This window comes from Engystomops pustulosus, chromosome 4, assembly GCF_040894005.1.
Source record: "Engystomops pustulosus chromosome 4, aEngPut4.maternal, whole genome shotgun sequence".
In the NCBI taxonomy this organism is placed as follows: domain Eukaryota; kingdom Metazoa; phylum Chordata; class Amphibia; order Anura; family Leptodactylidae; genus Engystomops; species Engystomops pustulosus.
Genome location: NC_092414.1, coordinates 178,142,433 through 178,162,934, shown reverse-complemented (window position 1 = coordinate 178,162,934; position 20,502 = coordinate 178,142,433). Strand labels below are relative to the sequence as shown.

The following is a 20,502-nucleotide window of genomic DNA, read 5'->3' as shown; positions in this document are numbered from 1 at the left end:
GGAGCCAGGAGGCTGCTGTGCTCATCACATCGTGTATATGTATTATGTGGTGTCCTATAGACAGGTCATTATTACACTCTGACCAGAAATAACCCTAAAACTGTGGAAATGCACACCGTATGTATTTTGGTATAACATAATATGTTTTTATAGTCCCTGGAGGACACAATTCACTGCAATGAGGAAATCCTTTTTTTTAACATATATAACATATATAGACTTTGTTCATATAAGGGTTGTGTTCATGGGCTTTTAGTAACCATCTGTCCGTCTACTCGTTCTACTTGTATCGAATAAACATATTATAAAGCAGATGAATGTGAAAAAATACATGGGGGGGATTAATAATAAGTAATAATTCCTTTATATAGCGCACACAGATTACACAGCGCTGCATAGAGCTTGCCAAATTGGTCCCTGTACCCAATGGGGCTCACAATCTAATCAACCTACCAGTATGTTTTGGAGTGTGGGAGGAAACCAGAGGACCTGGAGGAAACCCACGCAAACATGATTTATCATATGCCAGCGCTTGTGCGCCAGCTTATGAAAAAGGAGAGGGGGAGGGGGGGGGTTGCCACTAGCATTATACATAGGTAAGATCCTTCTACTCTTGATACACATCTACTGGTAGGTTGCTTAGATTGTGAGCCCCATTGGGGACGGGGACTGATTTGTTAAGTTCTGTGCACCGCTGCGTAATCTGTGTGCGCCATATAAATAAAGGAATTATTTATTTATTAACTCATAGGAGGATAATGAAATACTTGTGATTTGGGTTGATTCCCATGTACTTGTATTTGAGTGATGTTTTGGTATAATTTCTTATACTATACTATGTCTCCTACCATTTTGTGTGAGGATTGTCTCTCTGAATTCCCTTTCTATTCTGGATCATGATTTTAATTGTGTTTTATATTAATGTATAATAAACAAGAATTGATCCATACTTCTTATGATGGAAGTATTTGGTATTCTTTTGGTATTTGCTGGCGTATGACAAAGGCCACATCCTCCCTGTCCCAGCAGATACATCAAGAGGCTTAGGTCCAACCTGGCATAGTCTTAAAGGAAACCTACCACCACGGATCTACTATTAAAGTAGATCCGGCGGTAGGTGCATCTAACGTCTGAAAGGATAGCCCTTTTTAGGGCTAATCCTTTAATTCACTGTATCTTTTTTAATCTTTAATCTGGGAATATGCAAATTTTCTAAAGAGGCTACTTGGGCGTGGAGTAGCTGGAGCTGAGGTTACACGACTTGGCTACTCCATGCCCCAGTAGCCTCTTTGATCCTCCTACCAGATATCTTCAGCGTGCAGCTATGAGGAGCTGCGCGCACTCGTCCGCGAAACCTGAGTTCTGTGCCTGGGCAGAACGCAGGTCGGAGGCTGCGCAATCGGGGCTCCGAAGCCTCAGCAACTGCGCATGCGCAGAACTCCGGTTTCGCGGACTTGTGAGCGCAGCTCCACGTAGCTGCGCACTGCAGCTACCTGGTAGGAGGATCAAAGAGGCTACTTGGGCGTGGAGTAGCCACGCCGTGATACACTGCTCACTACAGGAGAAAGAGCAGAGTAAAGGCTAAAAGAAGCTGCTTTATCCCCTGCTCTATTCATTGCTGAAATAAAAACAGGTTTCAAAGGTTTAGTTACACTTTTTGTATAAATACCCGCATTCTATATAACCAGCTACTTGTAGTAGTAGTAATAATAATAATAATAATATTTATCTTTATTTATGTAGAGCCATCATATTCTGTAAAGTTTTACAAATCTAATCTGAGGGGAGTGTATCCCTGCACAATCTGACACTTCCTGGACAATCCCTTTAATAAAACTGCAATGCCACAAGAGGGAAAAGAATTATTAGGAACGTCTATGAACATCTTGGGGCTTATTTACTAAGGGTCCGCGGATCGAACTTTTGTCGGATTTTAGACATTTTCAGGATTTGCGCCGCTGTGACAGGTATTTAACTGGGGATTGTGTCAACCGCAATCGGCTTGTTACGCAGCTGCGCAGCTTTCATGCGACAGAAGTCGGGGGGGGGCGCTCGTCGGGCGATCCGACTGATTCGGACTGAGCGCGGGATTTAAGATTCGAATTGTGCACTTACATACACCAGGAAGAAGAAGGTGAACTCTGGCGGACCTGAGTGGGGAACCGACACATGCAGGATGTCGGGCGAACGATCTTCGTGAATCGCGGCACAGTGCATTCTGGATGGACAATGCACTTTCGGGGATTGCGACAGGACAGGTAAGTAAATGTGCCCCAAGAAGAAGGTGAACTCCAGTGGACCTGAGTGGGGAACCAACACATGCAGGATATCGGGCGCACGATCTTCGTGAATCGCAGCACAGTGCATTCCGGATGGACAATGCACTTTCGGGGATTGCGACAGGACAGGTGAGTAAATGTGCCCCAATGAATGTTTCCTTGACTTTTGTCAACGCTATGACACGTACTTGGGACTTGTCTACCCCTGTAAATTTGACAAGGGGTTACTCACCTGGGTTTTCCTTTGAAAGGTGTACAAGACATGGCCACTGATACTCTCCATTGAGCAGCAGACTGATCATGTAGTATAAAAGCAAGAAGCTGCTGACCTCCAATGAGGAAATTTCTAATAAAGTGTTCTGTCGTTAGATAGTGTGTCTCAAAATTGCCTGACACTGGCGAATGCCCTCACTTTCAGGTCACATCCTTCGTGGATTGCAGTAAGATACCCAGGTTACATAAGTGCATAAAGACTCCTGTACGTCCAATCCAATTTCTGTAACTAAGGATGTGGCACACAGTGATATCCCAGTGACAACGCTCATCTCTACTATTTCCAGCAGGCAGCATCAGAGAAGGATGATGGTAAGCCTTTGATCCTCGTCTAAATCCTCCCTGCGGTGATTTACCTCTTCCAGCTACTTGAGAAGCGTCACATCCCCAGGATGAGCGCGGCATGACGATCCTATTCAATACTTCTCATTACAAACCCAGGGATTGACTGTAATGAGGATTTGCACCCAAAAGTACAATTGATCATGTACTAGGAAAGTGGGAGTAAAAGCATTAGGTAAAGTTTGGTAATTCTGTTCTTATAGATAGATTTATGATTTTCTGCTTTGTTGTAGAAGCCATTTTTGCACCAGGACATTCCTGACAACAGGAAGTGCAGCCATATTGGTTGTCGCTATTGAAAGTGTATAACAAGGGAATCTATCATCATTGCAATTTACCTACCTGTTACTTAAGCCCCATGCACACAAACGCGTATAGAACGTATTAAAACGGCCACATATACGGCTGGCATACAGCCCCATGCATTCCAATAGGCAATATGGCCATCCATGTACATGGCCATATTGTTCACCGTACTGTACTGTGAGCTGGATCTATAAAAAATATACAGCATGTCCTATTTTCCCCCGTATTTCCATTCCATATGACCCATTGAAGTAAGGCCCCATGCACACAACTGCATAAAAACGGGCGTATGTACAGCCGAAATACGGCCCCATGCATTCAAATGGGCAATACGGCCACCCATGTACATGTCCGTATTGTCCACCGTACCATACCGTTAAGTGAGTCGTATAAAAATATAGAGCATGTCCTATTTTCGACCGTATTTCCTTTCCATATGGCCCATAGAAGTCAATGGGAACGTATAAGATAGAGGCTAAAGGTACTTTGACATGATTCTACGTCATAGGATGCGTGTCGTTCCGCCATCTTGACGTAGGCTGCCTGTAATAGCTGCCTGTTAGGATTGTGCACTGTGCCCTATATAACAGTGCAGCTGCACATAAAAAGTGATCAAAAAGTAAAATTTACCCCAACATGATACCAAGAAAAAGTACAGCTTGTCCCGCAAAAAATAAGGTCTAACACAGCTCTGTAAACAAAAAAAATATAAATGTTCTGCCCATTGTTACATGGTGATGCAAAAACAAGCAAAGTTCTCACAAAATGAGTTCTTTATTCTGCAAAACAAGTTAACCATAAAAGAGCCATATAAATGGGGAATCGTCATAATCGTGATGACACATAAAATAAAGATAACACATAATTTTTATGGTATGGTGAACGTCCGGCGGAAAAAATGCTAAAAACCGTAAACAAGAATTAATGATTTTTTTAACCATTAATAATTTAGTTAGTTAATAAAATCTGATTATTAGCTATTCAGCCCCCCGTAAATGATGTACCTGAAAAGTGGATCTCATCCACACAAAAAAATAATCTCCCATATATCCAAATTACAAAAAATAAACATTTTATAGCCTGTAAAATGTGACATTGCAGATCTGCTCTGAATGGCGCCTCCTTCCTTTCTATTCCCCGTCATGTGCCCTTGCTGCAGTTTACCACCACATATGGGGCATCCTGATACTCGGGAGAAATTGGGTATCAGACTTTGTGGAGTTTTTCGTCATTTAATACTTTGTGACGGTTTAATTTTTGGCCAAAATTAATATGTCTAAAAAAAATTACAGCTTGTAAATTACATCTCCATTTTGTTTTAACCCCTGTGAAGCATTTAAAGGGTTAACACACTTCTTAAAGTTGATTTTTTTGCACATTGAGGGGTGTAGTTTCTAAAATGGCATAATTTATGGGGGTTTTCTGCTGTTTAGACCTCTCAAAGTTAGTTAAAGCTGAGGAGGTGCCTCTAAATAAGGGTTTTGGCGTTTTTCATAAAAATGAGAAAAATTGCACCCAAAATTCTGAACCTCCTAACAACCTAGAAAAGAGAGAGGATGCATAAAACCCTGTGCCAGTATAAAGCAGACATTCGGGCAATGTTAGTTATAAAGTTACTTGGGTGCTATGACTATCTGCCTGAAAAGCAGAAAATTTTGAACTTTGAAAATGAATACTTTTTAGAAATTTCAATTTTTTTCATAACTAAACACAAAAGATATCATCAAAATGTTTCTATTACTTTGAAGTACAATGTGTGATGGTAAAACAATCTCAAAATACCCTGGATATGTTAAAGCGTCACAAAGTTATAACCTCCTATAATGACATAGGGCAAATTTTAGAAATCAGGCCTGGTCCTAAAGGGGTTAAGGAATCCTCCCAACATATCCTTACATTGGAGGAAAAAAACAACATGAACATAGCCTTAGTGGCAGGTGTCTGCTGTATAATCAGAAAGACACCTGCCCTGGATGGATGTCTTAAGTAGTCCCAATATAACCATCACAGCAATGTTATGCATTAGAGGTTAACATTTCATAAAGAATACAAGAATTTACTAAAACAGACATATTAGAAGTGATGGGGCATTAGTGAATATGGGGCATCAAGAGTAAATAACACACAATTATCATCAAAATTATTTTACTATTAAACACAATTATCTTATGTAGAAATAATGAGAATATTGCAGGTTCATACTCTTAAAAATCTAAAAACTATTGCATGTGGATACAGAACACTCTCCCATGACACAATCTTGTGGGTAGTACAGAGAATGTCCGTACATGTCCTCAGGTTAAACAGTTATTTATATGCGAAGTGTAGTCCTTATTTAACCTAGAAAGCCTTCCCTTAGTTAGTTAGGATTTTCATAATACCCTTCTTGTACCGGATTATAGAAGATACAATTATATGTTAACCACATATACATTCTAAATGGTGATTAAAATAGCATGATCTGTTCCGTAATCTGGATTAAGTACAGGTTAATATGCTCTTTCTTCCGTCACAGTTGACCTTGTCGTGAGGATATATCAGGTTTTTTGGTGGCTCTAGTCCATCCTTGAACTTGGTCTTAGAGGTCTGAGATTATTCTTCAAATTTAAGTTTGTTTTCTTCTGTAACTCCAAGAATTGTTTCAATTTCCTGCACGGTTTCCTGGAAAGTAGAAGTTGAATGGCATTAATGTTACTGGAAAAAAAGTCCCATGATGCTTAGATCTTCCTGGAAACATTACTGCACATAAATGTTACAGATTAAAGGGGCATTTCCTTCTTGGCATACACCTTCATTTAATTCATCTGCCATACATATACATATTTTCAATTGTATGTTATTAAAAAATATTTACCTGTGTGAAGATACTTTCCCATTTAGCCATGTTGTCCCTTAGAAATTAGATAGCTGTCTTAGGATACGACCACCCCCGCACACTAGTAGTGGTGGTCACACGTGCTATTGAGCCCTACCTGACCACCTGGATTCAGCGTTCATTACCACAGGAAGGCTGTGGGACATGTAGTAACTTTTTGCAATCCGGTTAGCTGCTGTGATCGTATCCAAGGTCAACAATCTTGTGTTTTGTAACAACTAAATGCAGAAATGTATGTATACAGCAGATGAATTGAAATCAATGTCAATGCTTAGAACAGTTAATTGCTGCTGTTCCTTGGAGAAGAAGGGACTTCCTCCATTATATATCCCTATCATGCATTGAGTCCCGTCATAGATGCCATGGTCGGACCAGGACTCGGAAAAGTACTCGATTCAAAGACCGACGCCGGTTGTCTGTTTTAGTCCTTAGGTAAATGGTTCATCCTGTTTCCAGCTCATGTGCTGACTAAATATTTGACAGGAGTGTTGCTTCTAAAGGGACCCAAAAGGTCTTTACGTTCAATACAAGAATACAAGCATCATAAATAATGCATGATAATTACATTTTGGTAATGTTTAGTGGGGATTCCTTGTGATGTTAGGTAACAGATGCCTGATTTGGGCTTCATAAACATAAAGCAAATAGCAATATATTTTTCACCCTTTCATGAACAATACTGGGGGGGGGGGGGCAGCTGCATTGTGCTGAGTCTAGCTATATACTAGGGCAGTGATGGCTAACTTTTTAGAACGTGAGTGCCCAAACTTCAACCAATGGCCACTTATTTTTTGCAAAGTGCCAGCACAGCAATTTAAGCAGTAATGTATTTCTCCTTGTTCTTTGACAACTTTCAATCCTTCAGCCTCCCAAGGACACCAACGGAGTTGAAAGGGGGAGGGCAAATTCGCCTATCATTGTAGGAAGATTCTATAGGAAGATTCTTTGAGTCCTGTCTGGTGAACTTCATGCTGGGGCGATGGCCCGGGTGCCCACAGAAAGGGCTCCAAGTGCCGCCTCTGGCACCCGTGCCATAGGTTTGCCACCACTGATCTAGGGCATAAAAATAATCGAAAATAAGCAGCACTCCAGGCATCAATGCGATGTAAAAGAGCCGAAACGTTGCTATCACTGTACATGGAATAAAGAAGAACCACCTTTTTACATCGCATTGATGCCTGGAGTGCTGCTTATTTTCTATTTTTATATCCACGGAGGACCCCTGAGCCAGTCCTAATAGCTTGCACCCAACGCTACTTGTATTGCAGTGTGCTGCCTGGACTTTCTATTTGTATATACTATGGCAGTGATGGCGAACCTTTTAGAGGCCGAGTGCCCAAACTGCAACCCAAAACCCCCCTTATTTATCGCGAGGTGCCAACCAAAAATGAAAGCAGTAACTTATTGCTCCCTGTTCTTCAACAACTTTCAATCATATTGGCCTCCTGAGAACAGCAACACAGTAGAAAGATGGAAAATTTTCATCACTTCTTTCCAGTGTCCCTCTGTACACAGAGAATTGTGGGACCAACAGAAGGTCCTCCGAAGATAATTCAGCCCTGTCTACTCATTCTCCCTCTTCCTACAGTCCCAATTAGCGAAGAAAGTATCAAAATATGACTGAAAGCAGCATCTTTTAAGTTGCTTGGAACTGGAGGAAGATTCTTTGAGTCCTGTCTGGTGTGCTGGAGTGATGGTCCGGGTGCCCACAGAAAGGGCTCTGAGTGCCGCATCTGGCATCCGTGCCATAGGGGAGTGGGGGCTGCGGTGTACTGGGGCTACCTATATACTGGGGGGAAGCCTGCAGAGTGCTGGGGCTACCTATATACTGGGGGGAGGCTTCATTGCACTGGGGCTATCTATATACTGGCATGGGGAGGCTGCATTGTGCTGGGGCTACCTACCGTATTTTTTAACTATAAGAGGCACTTTTTAGCAAGAAAAAATCTTGCTAAAAAGTGCCTGCGTCTTATAGACCGAAGGTCAGAAGGATCCAGCACCCTCCTGACCGCTGTAATGGAGATCGGGTGATGCCCTGATATAGAGCTGCACCCGATCTCCCAGAGAGGAGAGCATCCGCACTGCTCTCCCCACTCCCGGGTGTCCTACAGAACCTGCGGTGATGTCTGAATCATGTGACTGATCACATGCTTCTTACATCACCACATAATGCTGAGAATGGGGACATGCTGCCTGGGACAGGGTAAGAAGAAGAGGGGATGGAGAGAAGAGGAGATGGGGAGAAGGAGTGGAAGGGGGTTCTGTGTTTATAGAGTAGTTCCCAGGGTGTTCCTTATTTGTGTATAGTAGAGATGGGGGGGGGGGACTGACTCCCTATATACTTGGGGGGCCAGTGTGTTGGATATCTATATACTGGGAGCAGTGTGCAGTGCGACTGGGAATTGGTCCTGTTGCTGTGTTTCTGTATGAAGCTTGGTTCTAGTAATGCACTTATGTATTGAACACCATACTGGTGCTGTACTAAGCTTTGTTCTGGTGAAGTAAAATGTAAATCTCTATTATAATAATTCATAACAATATTTTAATTTGAAACCCAATTTGGGGGGGATCACTATGTAAGCTAACTTAGTGAGATAGTGCTGCATATGCTATAATCAATACATAAATGCATGTCTCTCTATTTAATTTTGTGGGAGCTGTTCATAATAAAAATCGGGCAGCATTGTATATATTTTAATAATCTCGAGATTCACCCTGTACGGCAAATTACCTAGAAACTGCCCAGAGTGAATATACCCCCAGGTCACACAGTAGTGTTAACCATTTAGGAATTCTACTTACCTTTTGTAAATGCTTTAGGTGAAACTTCTCTGTGATGGTAAATATCTCTATTTAATTCAATGCAGCCAAAGGAAAAATAATCTCTGTGAACGTATATTATACAGTGGCTCTATCACATTTACAAGTGGTATATAATACCTACTTACTACTTAATGTCCCATAACAATGTTGGCTATAACTATTCACAGTCAGTCCGTCCATTTCTCTATTGATGCCTGTAACCTTTCAGTATAAATCATCTCATTGTTACATGATAGGAGCCTCGTGCCGATCATTAACTCTCTGTCTCTCTTGCAGGACAGTAATTACCAGACACTGAAAGATGTTCTCATGAAGAATGAAGCTTCTCTATGCACGTCCCTTCCCTATGACTGCCAAAACAGAGCTGAAATCGTTACTTAATTAACAACTCACCTTGAAATTAGTTTCTCCCTGCATGTTAGGGGCTGAGATTTCCTGATGGATGATGAACAGATTGCGTGCAAAGGTCATCAGTGCTCCCTGGAGGTCCTCAGCAATGCTCCTGGTAATGAGATTCAGAAAGAAGCAGGTCAGTGCCCCAATACACACATTATTTTACCATTTATTCTTATGTATCACTTTACTCTTATTACAGGATTAAGGGACAGGACGATTTGTAAACGTCCACTCATACAAAGTCACATAGACAAAGCCAATTCACGTCATTCACGCTAATGTCAAGATGTGGACATAAGACATAAACGGTAGGGGCCCACATCAATAATGTCAATACAGTTCTTATTGTAGGAGAGCAAATGTTTCAGGATCTGCTATGTATTTGTATAATCAACTCATAAGAAGTTTTCCATCATAAGATTTGTCCGGCATGAGCCTCAGAAACATGGATCATAGATCATATAAGATCGGTGGAGTTTTTCTGACTAGAAAGCCAGACTGGGAATGAATAGCTATATTTGAGGAACAGCTCTTATATGTAAGTTTTTTGAGTGCAACTAGAATAGTAACACTGGCAGGACCTGATAATAATGAAACCCCACACCTACCACAATATCCCTAATGCACAACCTCCCAAAACCAGAGTCACACAACTGGGGTTTGTCCATGAATCTTTACCGTGCAATGACTGGATTTCACAAATTGGCAAGTACATGATTATATAGTTACATAAATTTTTCTGGATACATAAGTCTTTTTGGATATATACGGTATATATATACGGTATATATATATATATATATATATATATATATATATATATATATACTTACCGGCCACTTTATTAGGTACACCTGTCCAACTGCTCGTTAACACTTAATTTCTAATCAGCCAATCACATGGCGGCAACTCAGTGCATTTAGGCATGTAGACATGGTCAAGACAATCTCCTGCAGTTCAAACCGAGCATCAGCATGGGGAAGAAAGGTGATTTGAGTGCCTTTGAACGTGGCATGGTTGTTGGTGCCAGAAGGGCTGGTCTGAGTATTTCAGAAACTGCTGATCTACTGGGATTTTCACGCACAACCATCTCTAGGGTTTACAGAGAATGGTCTGAAACATCCAGTGAGCGGCAGTTCTGTGGGCGGAAATGCCTTGTTGATGCCAGTGGTCAGAGGAGAATGGGCAAACTGGTTCGAGCTGATAGAAAGGCAACAGTGACTCAAATCGCCACCCGTTACAACCAAGGTAGGCAGAAGAGCATCTCTGAACGCACAGTACATCGAACTTTGAGGCAGATGGGCTACAGCAGCAGAAGACCACACCGGGTGCCACTCCTTTCAGCTAAGAACAGGAAACTGAGGCTACAATTTGCACAAGCTCATCGAAATTGGACAGTAGAAGATTGGAAAAACGTTGCCTGGTCTGATGAGTCTCGATTTCTGCTGCGACATTCGGATGGTAGGATCAGAATTTGGCGTCAACAACATGAAAGCATGGATCCATCCTGCCTTGTATCAACGGTTCAGGCTGGCGGTGGTGGTGTCATGGTGTGGGGAATATTTTCTTGGCACTCTTTGGGCCCCTTGGTACCAATTGAGCATCGTTGCAACGCCACAGCCTACCTGAGTATTGTTGCTGACCATGTCCATCCCTTTATGACCACAATGTACCCAACATCTGATGGCTACTTTCAGCAGGATAATGCGCCATGTTATAAAGCTGGAATCATCTCAGACTGGTTTCTTGAACATGACAATGAGTTCACTGTACTCAATTGGTCTCCACAGTCACCAGATCTCAATCCAATAGAGCTTCTTTGGGATGTGGGGGAACGGGAGATTCGCATCATGGATGTGCAGCCGACAAATCTGCGGCAACTGTGTGATGCCATCATGTCAATATGGACCAAAATCTCTGAGGAATGCTTCCAGCACCTTGTTGAATCTATGCCACGAAGAATTGAGGCAGTTCTGAAGGCAAAAGGGGGTCCAACCCGTTACTAGCATGGTGTACCTAATAAAGTGCCCGGTGAGTGATATATATATATGTAGGTAATTGAAAATAGGCAGCACTCCAAGGTATTCAGTGAAAAAGTGGTGTTCTTTATTCCATGTTAGAGTACATTAAAGTACATAAGCAGTATAAAATACAAATACATTAAATACATTAAAACCTAACGGACTTAATCTTGATTTTAAGACAAGTGGAATTTTCTGAAGGGACTGGCTTGCCTTATTATGTAACTTGCATTTCTGCTTTTTGACATCCTCGGTATAGGCTATGGTGTCTTTACCATATGATTCTAACTAAAAATGTTTCTCTTTTTTTCTAGATCACGTAATTCACTGCACATCACTGTCTTCACAAAATGCTGGACACCGCATGTGGATTTCTCCTCTCATTTTTTCGATTTTTTTCTGTTGTTTTTGGATATAATGAATAAAATGGCTATTTTCTTCTTATTATGTATTTTTTTATTTATTTTTCTGTGACATAACTAGTGGAGTAGCAGATCATTTTCTATAGCCTTCTTTCATGGTCTATTTACCACTCATTATGATGTTGTTTTCACATACTGGACATGTGAAGCTATACGCTTCCTTACTTGATACGTGAAGCTATACGCTTCCTTACTTTGGTACATCCCGACCTCTAGGGCTTATCTCCTTTATTGTCCACTAGTGGGTGAGACTGCACATTATCTGCTGTGGAGATGGGTTCATTTCCACTGCGGGAATAGTGCAATTCTCTTTTACTTACGCAGTTTTTGCTAGCCATGCTATTACCCACCTCATATTGGGACAGATTCTCTTTAGAAATTACACAATTAGCCCAAAATGTTGGGGTCGGTTTGTTACCTCTATTGTGCCTTATTCACATAAGGGCACTACTTCATCTATTCACCTTATCTGCTTTTGCCCATTTTTAAAGGATGATGTGGCTATAGTTATCCCTCACCCAAGATGGCGATCGTGGACACTCAGAGGTGTTCTGCGCATGCGCCGGGTTACAGATCACCTGACCATACTTTTCTTAGTTTTTGGCGCTGTGACTAATTTTTTATACGCACACATGATCTGCTCCCCACTAGGCGTCACGGACATGCGCAGTCGCATTGTTTAGACGCGACGAGCGCCTGTTTTGATTTTGCTAGAGGAGACTCCCACACAGGTGAAAATACACATGGTTTCTATTGTATAATGAAATCGGAAGCACATTATTAATTGATTATAACTTTGTATAATCCTTATGTATGTATCATTGAATTTATTGCTGCATGATCACTGTAATATATATTGATTAAGCACGAGGTAGTGCATGTTACTTTGTTTACCATTTGTATGATGTCATCACAATGTGACTATATATACCTGTATGCAATCAGACACTCATTGCTTGACAAAGGCTGAATACAGCCGAAACGTTGCGGGAGGTGGAATAAACACCAAGTTTGTTTTTTCACAATTTTGGAGTGCTGCCGTTTTCTTTGCTGTATATATATATATATATTTGTTGAGACTATAGAAAAATAGTTATTCAATTCATTAACTACAAAGGACAATATTCTTATCAAAAAAAGAGAGAAATTACAATTACGATTTCCCAACATAGCCTCCTGAACTTTCACCATGATAAATACATCCACCCTATTTTCCCCATTCCTGTATCATTGGTGCATTTTGTAACTTCCAATTGTATAATATTGCTTTTTATGGCCGTAAAAAGGCCTTTCATAGTATACAACCCCCCCCCCCCCCTTCCTCCCCTACCAAACTTTCCTTTAACTCCAATTCTTGTACAGACACTTTTGGATTGAATGAAACAATACAGGCAAATACTGATTGTAATCTATCACCTTCCGCCAGTACCGATGTTAATCTCCACAACATGTAAAGCAGTTCTGCATCTCACAAACCACATCTGGGTGATTATATAGTTATATATAATGTAAGGAGTCCCTTCTTCCCCCTGGAACAGCAGCGCCAAATTGTAATCATGTCCTCAAATCTGTGTCCGATCTGTGAAATCCGGCTAGTGCATGGTCTAGTTTACACTTTCGTGTATCTCTGGCCAAATAGTCATAGAAGGTGACAAGTAATTGGTGACAAGCCAATGACTTGTTTTCATCAAAAAGTGTGCTCACAGTCACTGTCATATTTTCTATTGGACAACATATTATAAGTACCTTGTTTCCCTCAAAAATGGGGCACATTTACTTACCCATCTGGAGGAGTTCACAGAAAGTGCATTGTCCGACGATCATGAACTCTGGCGCGTTTCACTAAGTTCGTGCGCCCGATATCCTGCATGTGTCGCTTCCCCGCTCATGTCCGCCGATGTTCACCTTCTTATTCCTGGTGCATGTAAGTGCTTGATTTTGTGACACAATTTGAATTCTAAATCCCGCGCTCAGTCCGAATCCCTCAGATCGTCTTACGTCACGCCCCCTGACTTCTGACGCAGCCAGCGCAGCTGCGTCAAAATCCGATCGTGTGTTAAATACCTGCCACAGCAGTGCAAAACCCAAAAATGTCAGAAAGTTCGACGAAAGTGCTTCTGCGGACCCTTAGTCTTATATTAATTTTTGCTCCTAAAGAGGCGCTAGGTCTTATTTTCAGGGGATGCCTTATTTTTCCATGAACAAGAATTCCCATTTATTGTTGAACAAAAAAAAATCAACTTTTCTAACATCCTTACAACTCTCCCAACTCAGAATTTCATGCAACTCCATTTCTGTTGGAATTATTGGCTCCAATGTTTAGCAAAATCACTTTTAATCACCACTTATTTTCGGGGGATGTCCTATTTTAGGGGAAACAGGGTAACTGTGCATTATTCCTCTTCCCCTTTTTGGTGTCTGACAGGATCTAAAACATCTAAATGGAACTCTGTCACGGGATCTCCTTCACCCAATGATTGCCTTCCACAGGCCCAAGGACTTCACTTCCTTTGTTATCCCCTGGTCAACTTCATAAGTACCAAAGCAAGGTGGAAACCAGATGCTGGAGGATTTTTTTTTCATATTCAAGAAAATCCCCTTTAAGACTTTCTAGTATATGTTTATACTACCAGTCAATTGGTTTACTTTACATCCCTTACCTGCTAAGCCAAGGCTTAATTTTTTTTTTAATTTTTATTTGCCCTTGCTATAGACGGAAATAAGAAATGGACTTATTTTTATCAGAATCTTCTAGCAACAGGCTTTGGGCCTTTAACTGTAATCATATGTAAGATATAGATTTCATTACCCTTTAGTTACAGAAAATTACTGAGAATAAGTTTATGTATTTAGCATAGACCAACAAATAACCACCCGAGCAACCACAAGGTACATGCTAAAATGAAGTCATGAGTAAGAGCGCGGTTTAGTGCTAGAAATGCGTTGACCTGTATACTTGTTTTTTACCAATAAAGGCGGTTTTATCGTTGACAAGAGCTGGATCTTTGGATTTTTTTCGTATGAAGATTGCAAATGTCTCATTGTCTGTATGGGATATATTCTGGAGGAGGCCGCATATATATATATATATATAGAAAAAAAGAAAGTTCAAGCAGCATAGCAGTATATATGAAAAAATAAGCCAGAAATAAAGGAACAAATTGCGTGCAAAGCCGTACTTAGAGAAAGGCTTACCAGCCGAAACGTCGTCTTTTATGGATTAAACCACCGTTTGTCCACTCAGTTTCATCGTTTATATATATATATATATATATATATATATATATATATATATATATATACGGCATCTAATGGGACCCATGATTTTATTATACCCAAATCTTGGCACAAATCTCTCCAACCTGAAGACCCATACTCCTTATGCAGCCAGCATAAGCAACCTCAATAGCTATTAGAAATGATGTCTTCCAAAGCTCACATGTCCCCTGGACTGTATGAAGATACTCACATCATTCCTATGCAATGTCTTTTCTGGTTTTCCAAGAGTGCAAACACTGTCCCTTGTTTCTCCTGCCAAATAAAGGAAAATGTGTCACTTTGTGATCTGGTTAGCATCAAGAATCAATATATATTAACTCCTAAGATAACTTGCTGCCATGTACGGAGATGGTGTCAGGGGTCAACGGCTGATTATCTTCTGATTTACATGTAACATAATTTCAATAAGAAGCCATAGTCCGCGTGTCATGGCCTCCAATCTCTCATATATTTTGGAGGTTTATAATGTAACTCGGCCTAAGCCCCAGAAGCTAAATTTTCTATAGCTGCAATCGTTATCTTGCATGCAAATGCAGTGATGACCTGTTTGTTGGTGCATATTTTAATGGGTTGCAAAAGTATTTATACCAATTGAGCTGTTCCTCATGTTTAGACATTACAGCCACAAACTTTAATGTATTTTATTGATATTTTATATAATAGAGCAACACAAAGTATCAAGTACTGTACTGATTTAGCAAATAAAAAAACTACTTTGAGTCTTTTTTGTAGGACTACCTTTGGTCATGTAAGAGTTGGGATAGAACAGATAAAAGACATTTAAAAAAAATTGTCTGAATCTGCCGATGCTCGAGCTGCAATATTGGTCATACATCATACAGTGATTATGTTCAGACAACATACACCGGACTACTGAGGCCAAGCAGCCAGCAGGGATCAGCGTTTGTATTACTTGTAGTCCAAACAGGTCTGAGTAGGGCCGGTTTTAGACAAAATAAGGCCCTGGGCAAAACTAAAAGTGGGGCCCCAAAATAAAACTATTTTATGAACAGTCATAGTCAGTAATAGGCTCCTTTAGCCCTGCACAATAATAACACTTTGTAGTTACAAAAGCTAGATAGATAAATGGTAAGATAGACAGATACATAAATAGGAAACAGACTGATTATAGGAGATAGATAACTAGACAGGATGATAGATATATAGACAGGAGATAGATGATAAGGATCTTCAAGCAATACATCCTCTGCCCACAAAAGTCCACACGCAGGGGGCCCCTTTAGGACAGGGGGCCCAGAGCAAATGCCAGTTTGCTGCTCTTAACGCCATCCCTGGGTGTGAGACATGTAAAGGATTTACATCCTCAAATACTCAAAGAGGTTGGTCAATTTACCACATTTTGTAATATGTGTGTAAGTGTGAGGGGCAGGGTACAGGCGGTCCCCAACTTAAGGACACCTGACTTACAGAAGACCCCTAGTTACAGACAGACCTCTCTTCCAGATGTGACCTTTAATTAAGCTCTCTGGATGCTTTCATTTAGTCCCAGGCTGCAATGATCAGATGTAAGGTGTCTGTAATGAAGCTTTATTGATAATCCTTGTTCCCATTACAGAAAAAAAAAATTGAAAATCCAATTGTCACTGGGACAATTATAAAATATACACTTCCGACTTACATACAAATTCAACTTAAGAACAAACCGAAAGAACCTATCCTGTATGTTATCCGGGGACTGCCTGTATTACCGTATATACTCGAGTATAAGCCGACCCAAGTATAAGCCGAGGCCCCTAATTTTACCACAAAAACCTGGTAAAACCTATATTTTGTTTACTCGAGTATAAGCCGAGGTTGGGTTTTCAGCACATATTTTTGTGCTGAAAAACTAGGCTTATACTCGAGTATATAAGGTAGGTAATTTACCAATATACTTCTATTAAAAGTTCTGCACAGCTTTCTTGATATCTATCTATATTTGTCCATTAACAATCTCCCTGCCAGGACCTTAATCTAATCTTATATTCATGACTACTATCATAAGGTCCCCCGGCAGGCCAAAAATAAGATTTTTTTGGCCTTGTTCAGTTCATAATCCACAAAAAATAATGGTCATGTGCTATTTATGCCTCTTTTTTTGGGCCTCTTTTCTTGGTTTGGACCACAGATCACAGATGGGCTAAGCAATATCTCTGCACTAGTGCTTACTTGTAACTTATGTACATTGTACATCATACCTATTGATCATCTATGACGGTTTTCCCCAACCACTGGGCCATGGCCCAATGTCAGGTTGAGTAACATTTGTGAGGCAGGAGTGGTTGCTAAAATGAAGTTGTGGAGACATTTGGGCACAGCAATTTGCAAGTTGCGGTCATGCACCTCCACCATACCCCATCCTGCAGCAGCCCCTCCCACCTTTTTTCCCTACCCCATTAGTCCCTGGGTATATTAGCATGACCTCTTCTAGCCCTCGTGACAAAAAGCATGAGGACCACAGATCTTTACCATTCTATTTTAAGTATATGGTCATTTTATCCACTATTACATTCTTACCTTCACGTCATAACCAATACCATGGGCTTTACACATCTGGAAGAAGACGTTGTAATACACAAGCGAAAGGTTTGTATGAACCAAGCGTGTGCTGAGAACGGCAACTCGATCTAAAATTATAGCCTGGAAAAGAAGAAGAAGAAAAAAAACTGAATTTCCCATGAGAGAGATGACTTTTTATTAAATCTCAGTTGCAGGACATTTATTCCGCTGACATCACACCGCGCTATTTGCATCTAGCACCAGTGAAGGGGGATAACGTCTGTCCTTGAAGTAATTGCAAAAATCTGTTCTTCACCGAGGAAAAAGAGGTCTTCATTTCAGTCTAATAATCCACAGGAGAAAAAAGTTATGTCTGGAAGCCTCACATAGGGGACACACCACTTATGTACCTGCGTCTGTGTTCAGTAACCACAAGTGCTCCCTGTCCGTGTATCACAAAGGACAGTGAATGATGTGCTACATAAAAATGGTGCAGCCTGTTCTCTTAGCGTCTCCCATAGGACCCCCATGTGTACACAGCTCTTTATGGCTTCCTCTGATCAATACCTTTTATAGGCCGTAATCCAAAACCTTTGTGAGGAATCAAAGAGCAGCGTATCGATGGCTTGGTTTTACAGCTGACCTGGTCCGTTGTGTTACTTGTGTTTACACTGCCTTCCCAATATAACAGGAGAGACTTCTAACTATTGTGTTAAGAGTGGAAATTTATTACCATTTCTCGGACTCCCATCAAGACCTCTAAAGTAGCCAAAATACATTAGAGTGGACGTGTGGCCTACAGAAAATGGAAGTGTTATCTCACATGAAACAATTACGTCAAGTCAAGGAGGTTTTTTTTTTAATCTATGAATGGAGTGTTATATAAATTGTAGCAAAATCTTGAGGTCAATTTTGTAGGAATGAATAAAGAATGATGGGTCATGAATAGGGTCCTGTAGTTTAATATTTGTGGGTTTTTTATTTAGCCATTGCAGTTTATATCGAAGGCGGTTTCCAGGAACTCGGAAAAAAACCTGAGGGGTCCAGGGCAGGAGTTGTGAAGAAAAATTATGTGTTTTTACCATACTCCAATTCCCACAACAATCTGGTACTGCCACTTTTCGATCCTGCACTTGACTGAAAGTTGGGGGGGGGGTCACTTCAGCCAATGAGCGGCCTTCTTAGACCTGGGCACAACAACACAAGTCATTTCCTGTGTCAGAGGAAGTTGTGTCCATTGCCTGTGGAAGCAGTTCTCCTGACCCCCCCAGAACTTCCGGGTGTCGACCCAAAACACTTGAAGTACCAGAGTGACGTGAGAACCTCTTTTTATTCGCATCCACTGCATCAGTCCCCATAATATTTTTTTTTTTGTTTTTTTTTCGACTTCAAAATTTGTAATTTTTCAATGTTTTTAGATCCATGTGCAACTTCAGTTTTTATGCAATAGTCACTGAAGAATAATACTGAAACATGTCCTAGTCTGATCAGGTTTGCAGACCCTAATCAAAGATGAGAAACGATTTGGCATCAGATACAATAGATGGTTAAAAAAAAAATGTCTGATCCTTGAAAAATAAATGACAGGTTGCTCACTCTGGTTTTGACTACTGCAAAATGGCCATGACTAAGAGCAGGGAGAGCTCGAAACACGTAGGCTTAACTCCTACTTATCCCCTGATGTTTTAGGAAGATTGAATAAAGAATACATTGTTTTACGATGTGCAAAATGGCCCAATGCCCTGTTCTGAAGAAGCCCCTTCCCTCCCCCAATCGCCCCCTCCCACCCCCCACGAGACTCGACTTTAACATTGAATCCATGGAACACAGTACTCCTCTTATTCATAACACTATCGATAATTCTTTCACTTTTCATATGCAGACACTGCCAACTTTGAGAGCCTCAAAATTTTATGATGTGTCTAGCTGTCACTCCATTGCTTTCTCCTATTACTGAAAAATAGTTGGAAAAAGACATAGAGAAAAAAATATGGTTAAAAATAATAAAAAGCCCATCTTAGGTAATGGCAACCAATATTACTATTGATGCCGACTTATAGCCACAAGTGACTTCAAGTCAGGGGATTTTTTTTAGTTTAATCAAAAAAATAGATATCTTAAAGGAAACCTACCATCACGGATCTACCTAATAAGGTAGATCCGGTGGCAGGTTGCTCTAATTTAGTGTAGCCCTATACTTAATTTAGCTAAAACTGTAGTGGTCCAGAACTTAATACATCAGTTAATGCATTACTTCTTTCCTAGAAGGACAGGAAGCAGAGATCTAGAAAAACGTGAGGAATTGATACAGAAGGTATAATGGAAAATTGTAAAACTTTTCCTTGCACAAACAATATCAATTATTTGCTGAAAGTGGACAACCCCTTTAAGAGTTAAAGGACATTTATCACCAGATCAAGGATTGTAAACCAAGCACACTGACATACTGCTGTGTGCCCCCTCTGGGAGGATCTGCTCTTCTTTTAGCTTCTTATGCCCTGTGTTTTTTTTAAAGATCCTTTAAAATTATGCAAATGAGCCCGAGGGGCTCCTGGCTCTACAGCAATTAATCGAGCCTGGAGCCTCTCAGTTCCATTTGCATAATTGTCAAAGCCCTTTTTTTCTTAAAAAAAACAAGAACATTAGAAGGTAAAAGAAGAGTGGATCCTGCCAGAGGGGGCACACACCAGTATGTTAGTGTGCTTGGTTTACAATCCTTGATCTGGTAATAGATGTCCTTTAATAGTGAAGGCAAAATGGATGTCATTATGATCTTAAGTGTATTAGTAACTGTGATGACCTAAGCCAACTCAATACAGATTTTATTCTGGAGTGGAAGTGCTTCCATAGATAAAAAGCCTATATACAGTTAGGGGGACCCCATTTATTACCCACATTAATCTGACCCTTCTATCCTGTAGTGTGTAGTCGTCGTTGGTGTATCACAACCTTACAGATCATTTGGTACATTTGATCCCACCGAATCT

General features: G+C 40.7%; 1 protein-coding gene and 1 long non-coding RNA gene across 3 annotated transcripts in view; one reads left to right on the top strand and one right to left on the bottom strand.

Annotated features, from left to right (window-relative positions):
* The first annotated feature begins 6 nt into the window (after positions 1-6).
* On the top strand, positions 7-9,299 carry LOC140127713 (uncharacterized). The gene is made up of 3 exons (XR_011855053.1): positions 7-117; positions 2,843-3,069; positions 9,175-9,299. It is a non-coding gene; the product is annotated as an uncharacterized lncRNA (long non-coding RNA).
* IQCH (IQ motif containing H) overlaps positions 5,329-20,502 on the bottom strand; it is an 81,891-nt gene continuing 66,717 nt past the window's right edge. For both annotated transcript variants that reach the window (XM_072148708.1, XM_072148709.1), the window contains 4 exons: positions 17,534-17,656; positions 15,207-15,268; positions 9,292-9,400; positions 5,329-5,861 (listed from right to left, as the gene is read on the bottom strand). In XM_072148708.1, the coding sequence (XP_072004809.1) occupies positions 5,793-5,861; positions 9,292-9,400; positions 15,207-15,268; positions 17,534-17,656 (363 nt within the window). In that variant the 3' untranslated portion in view covers positions 5,329-5,792. The remainder of the gene's footprint in view (positions 5,862-9,291; positions 9,401-15,206; positions 15,269-17,533; positions 17,657-20,502) is intronic.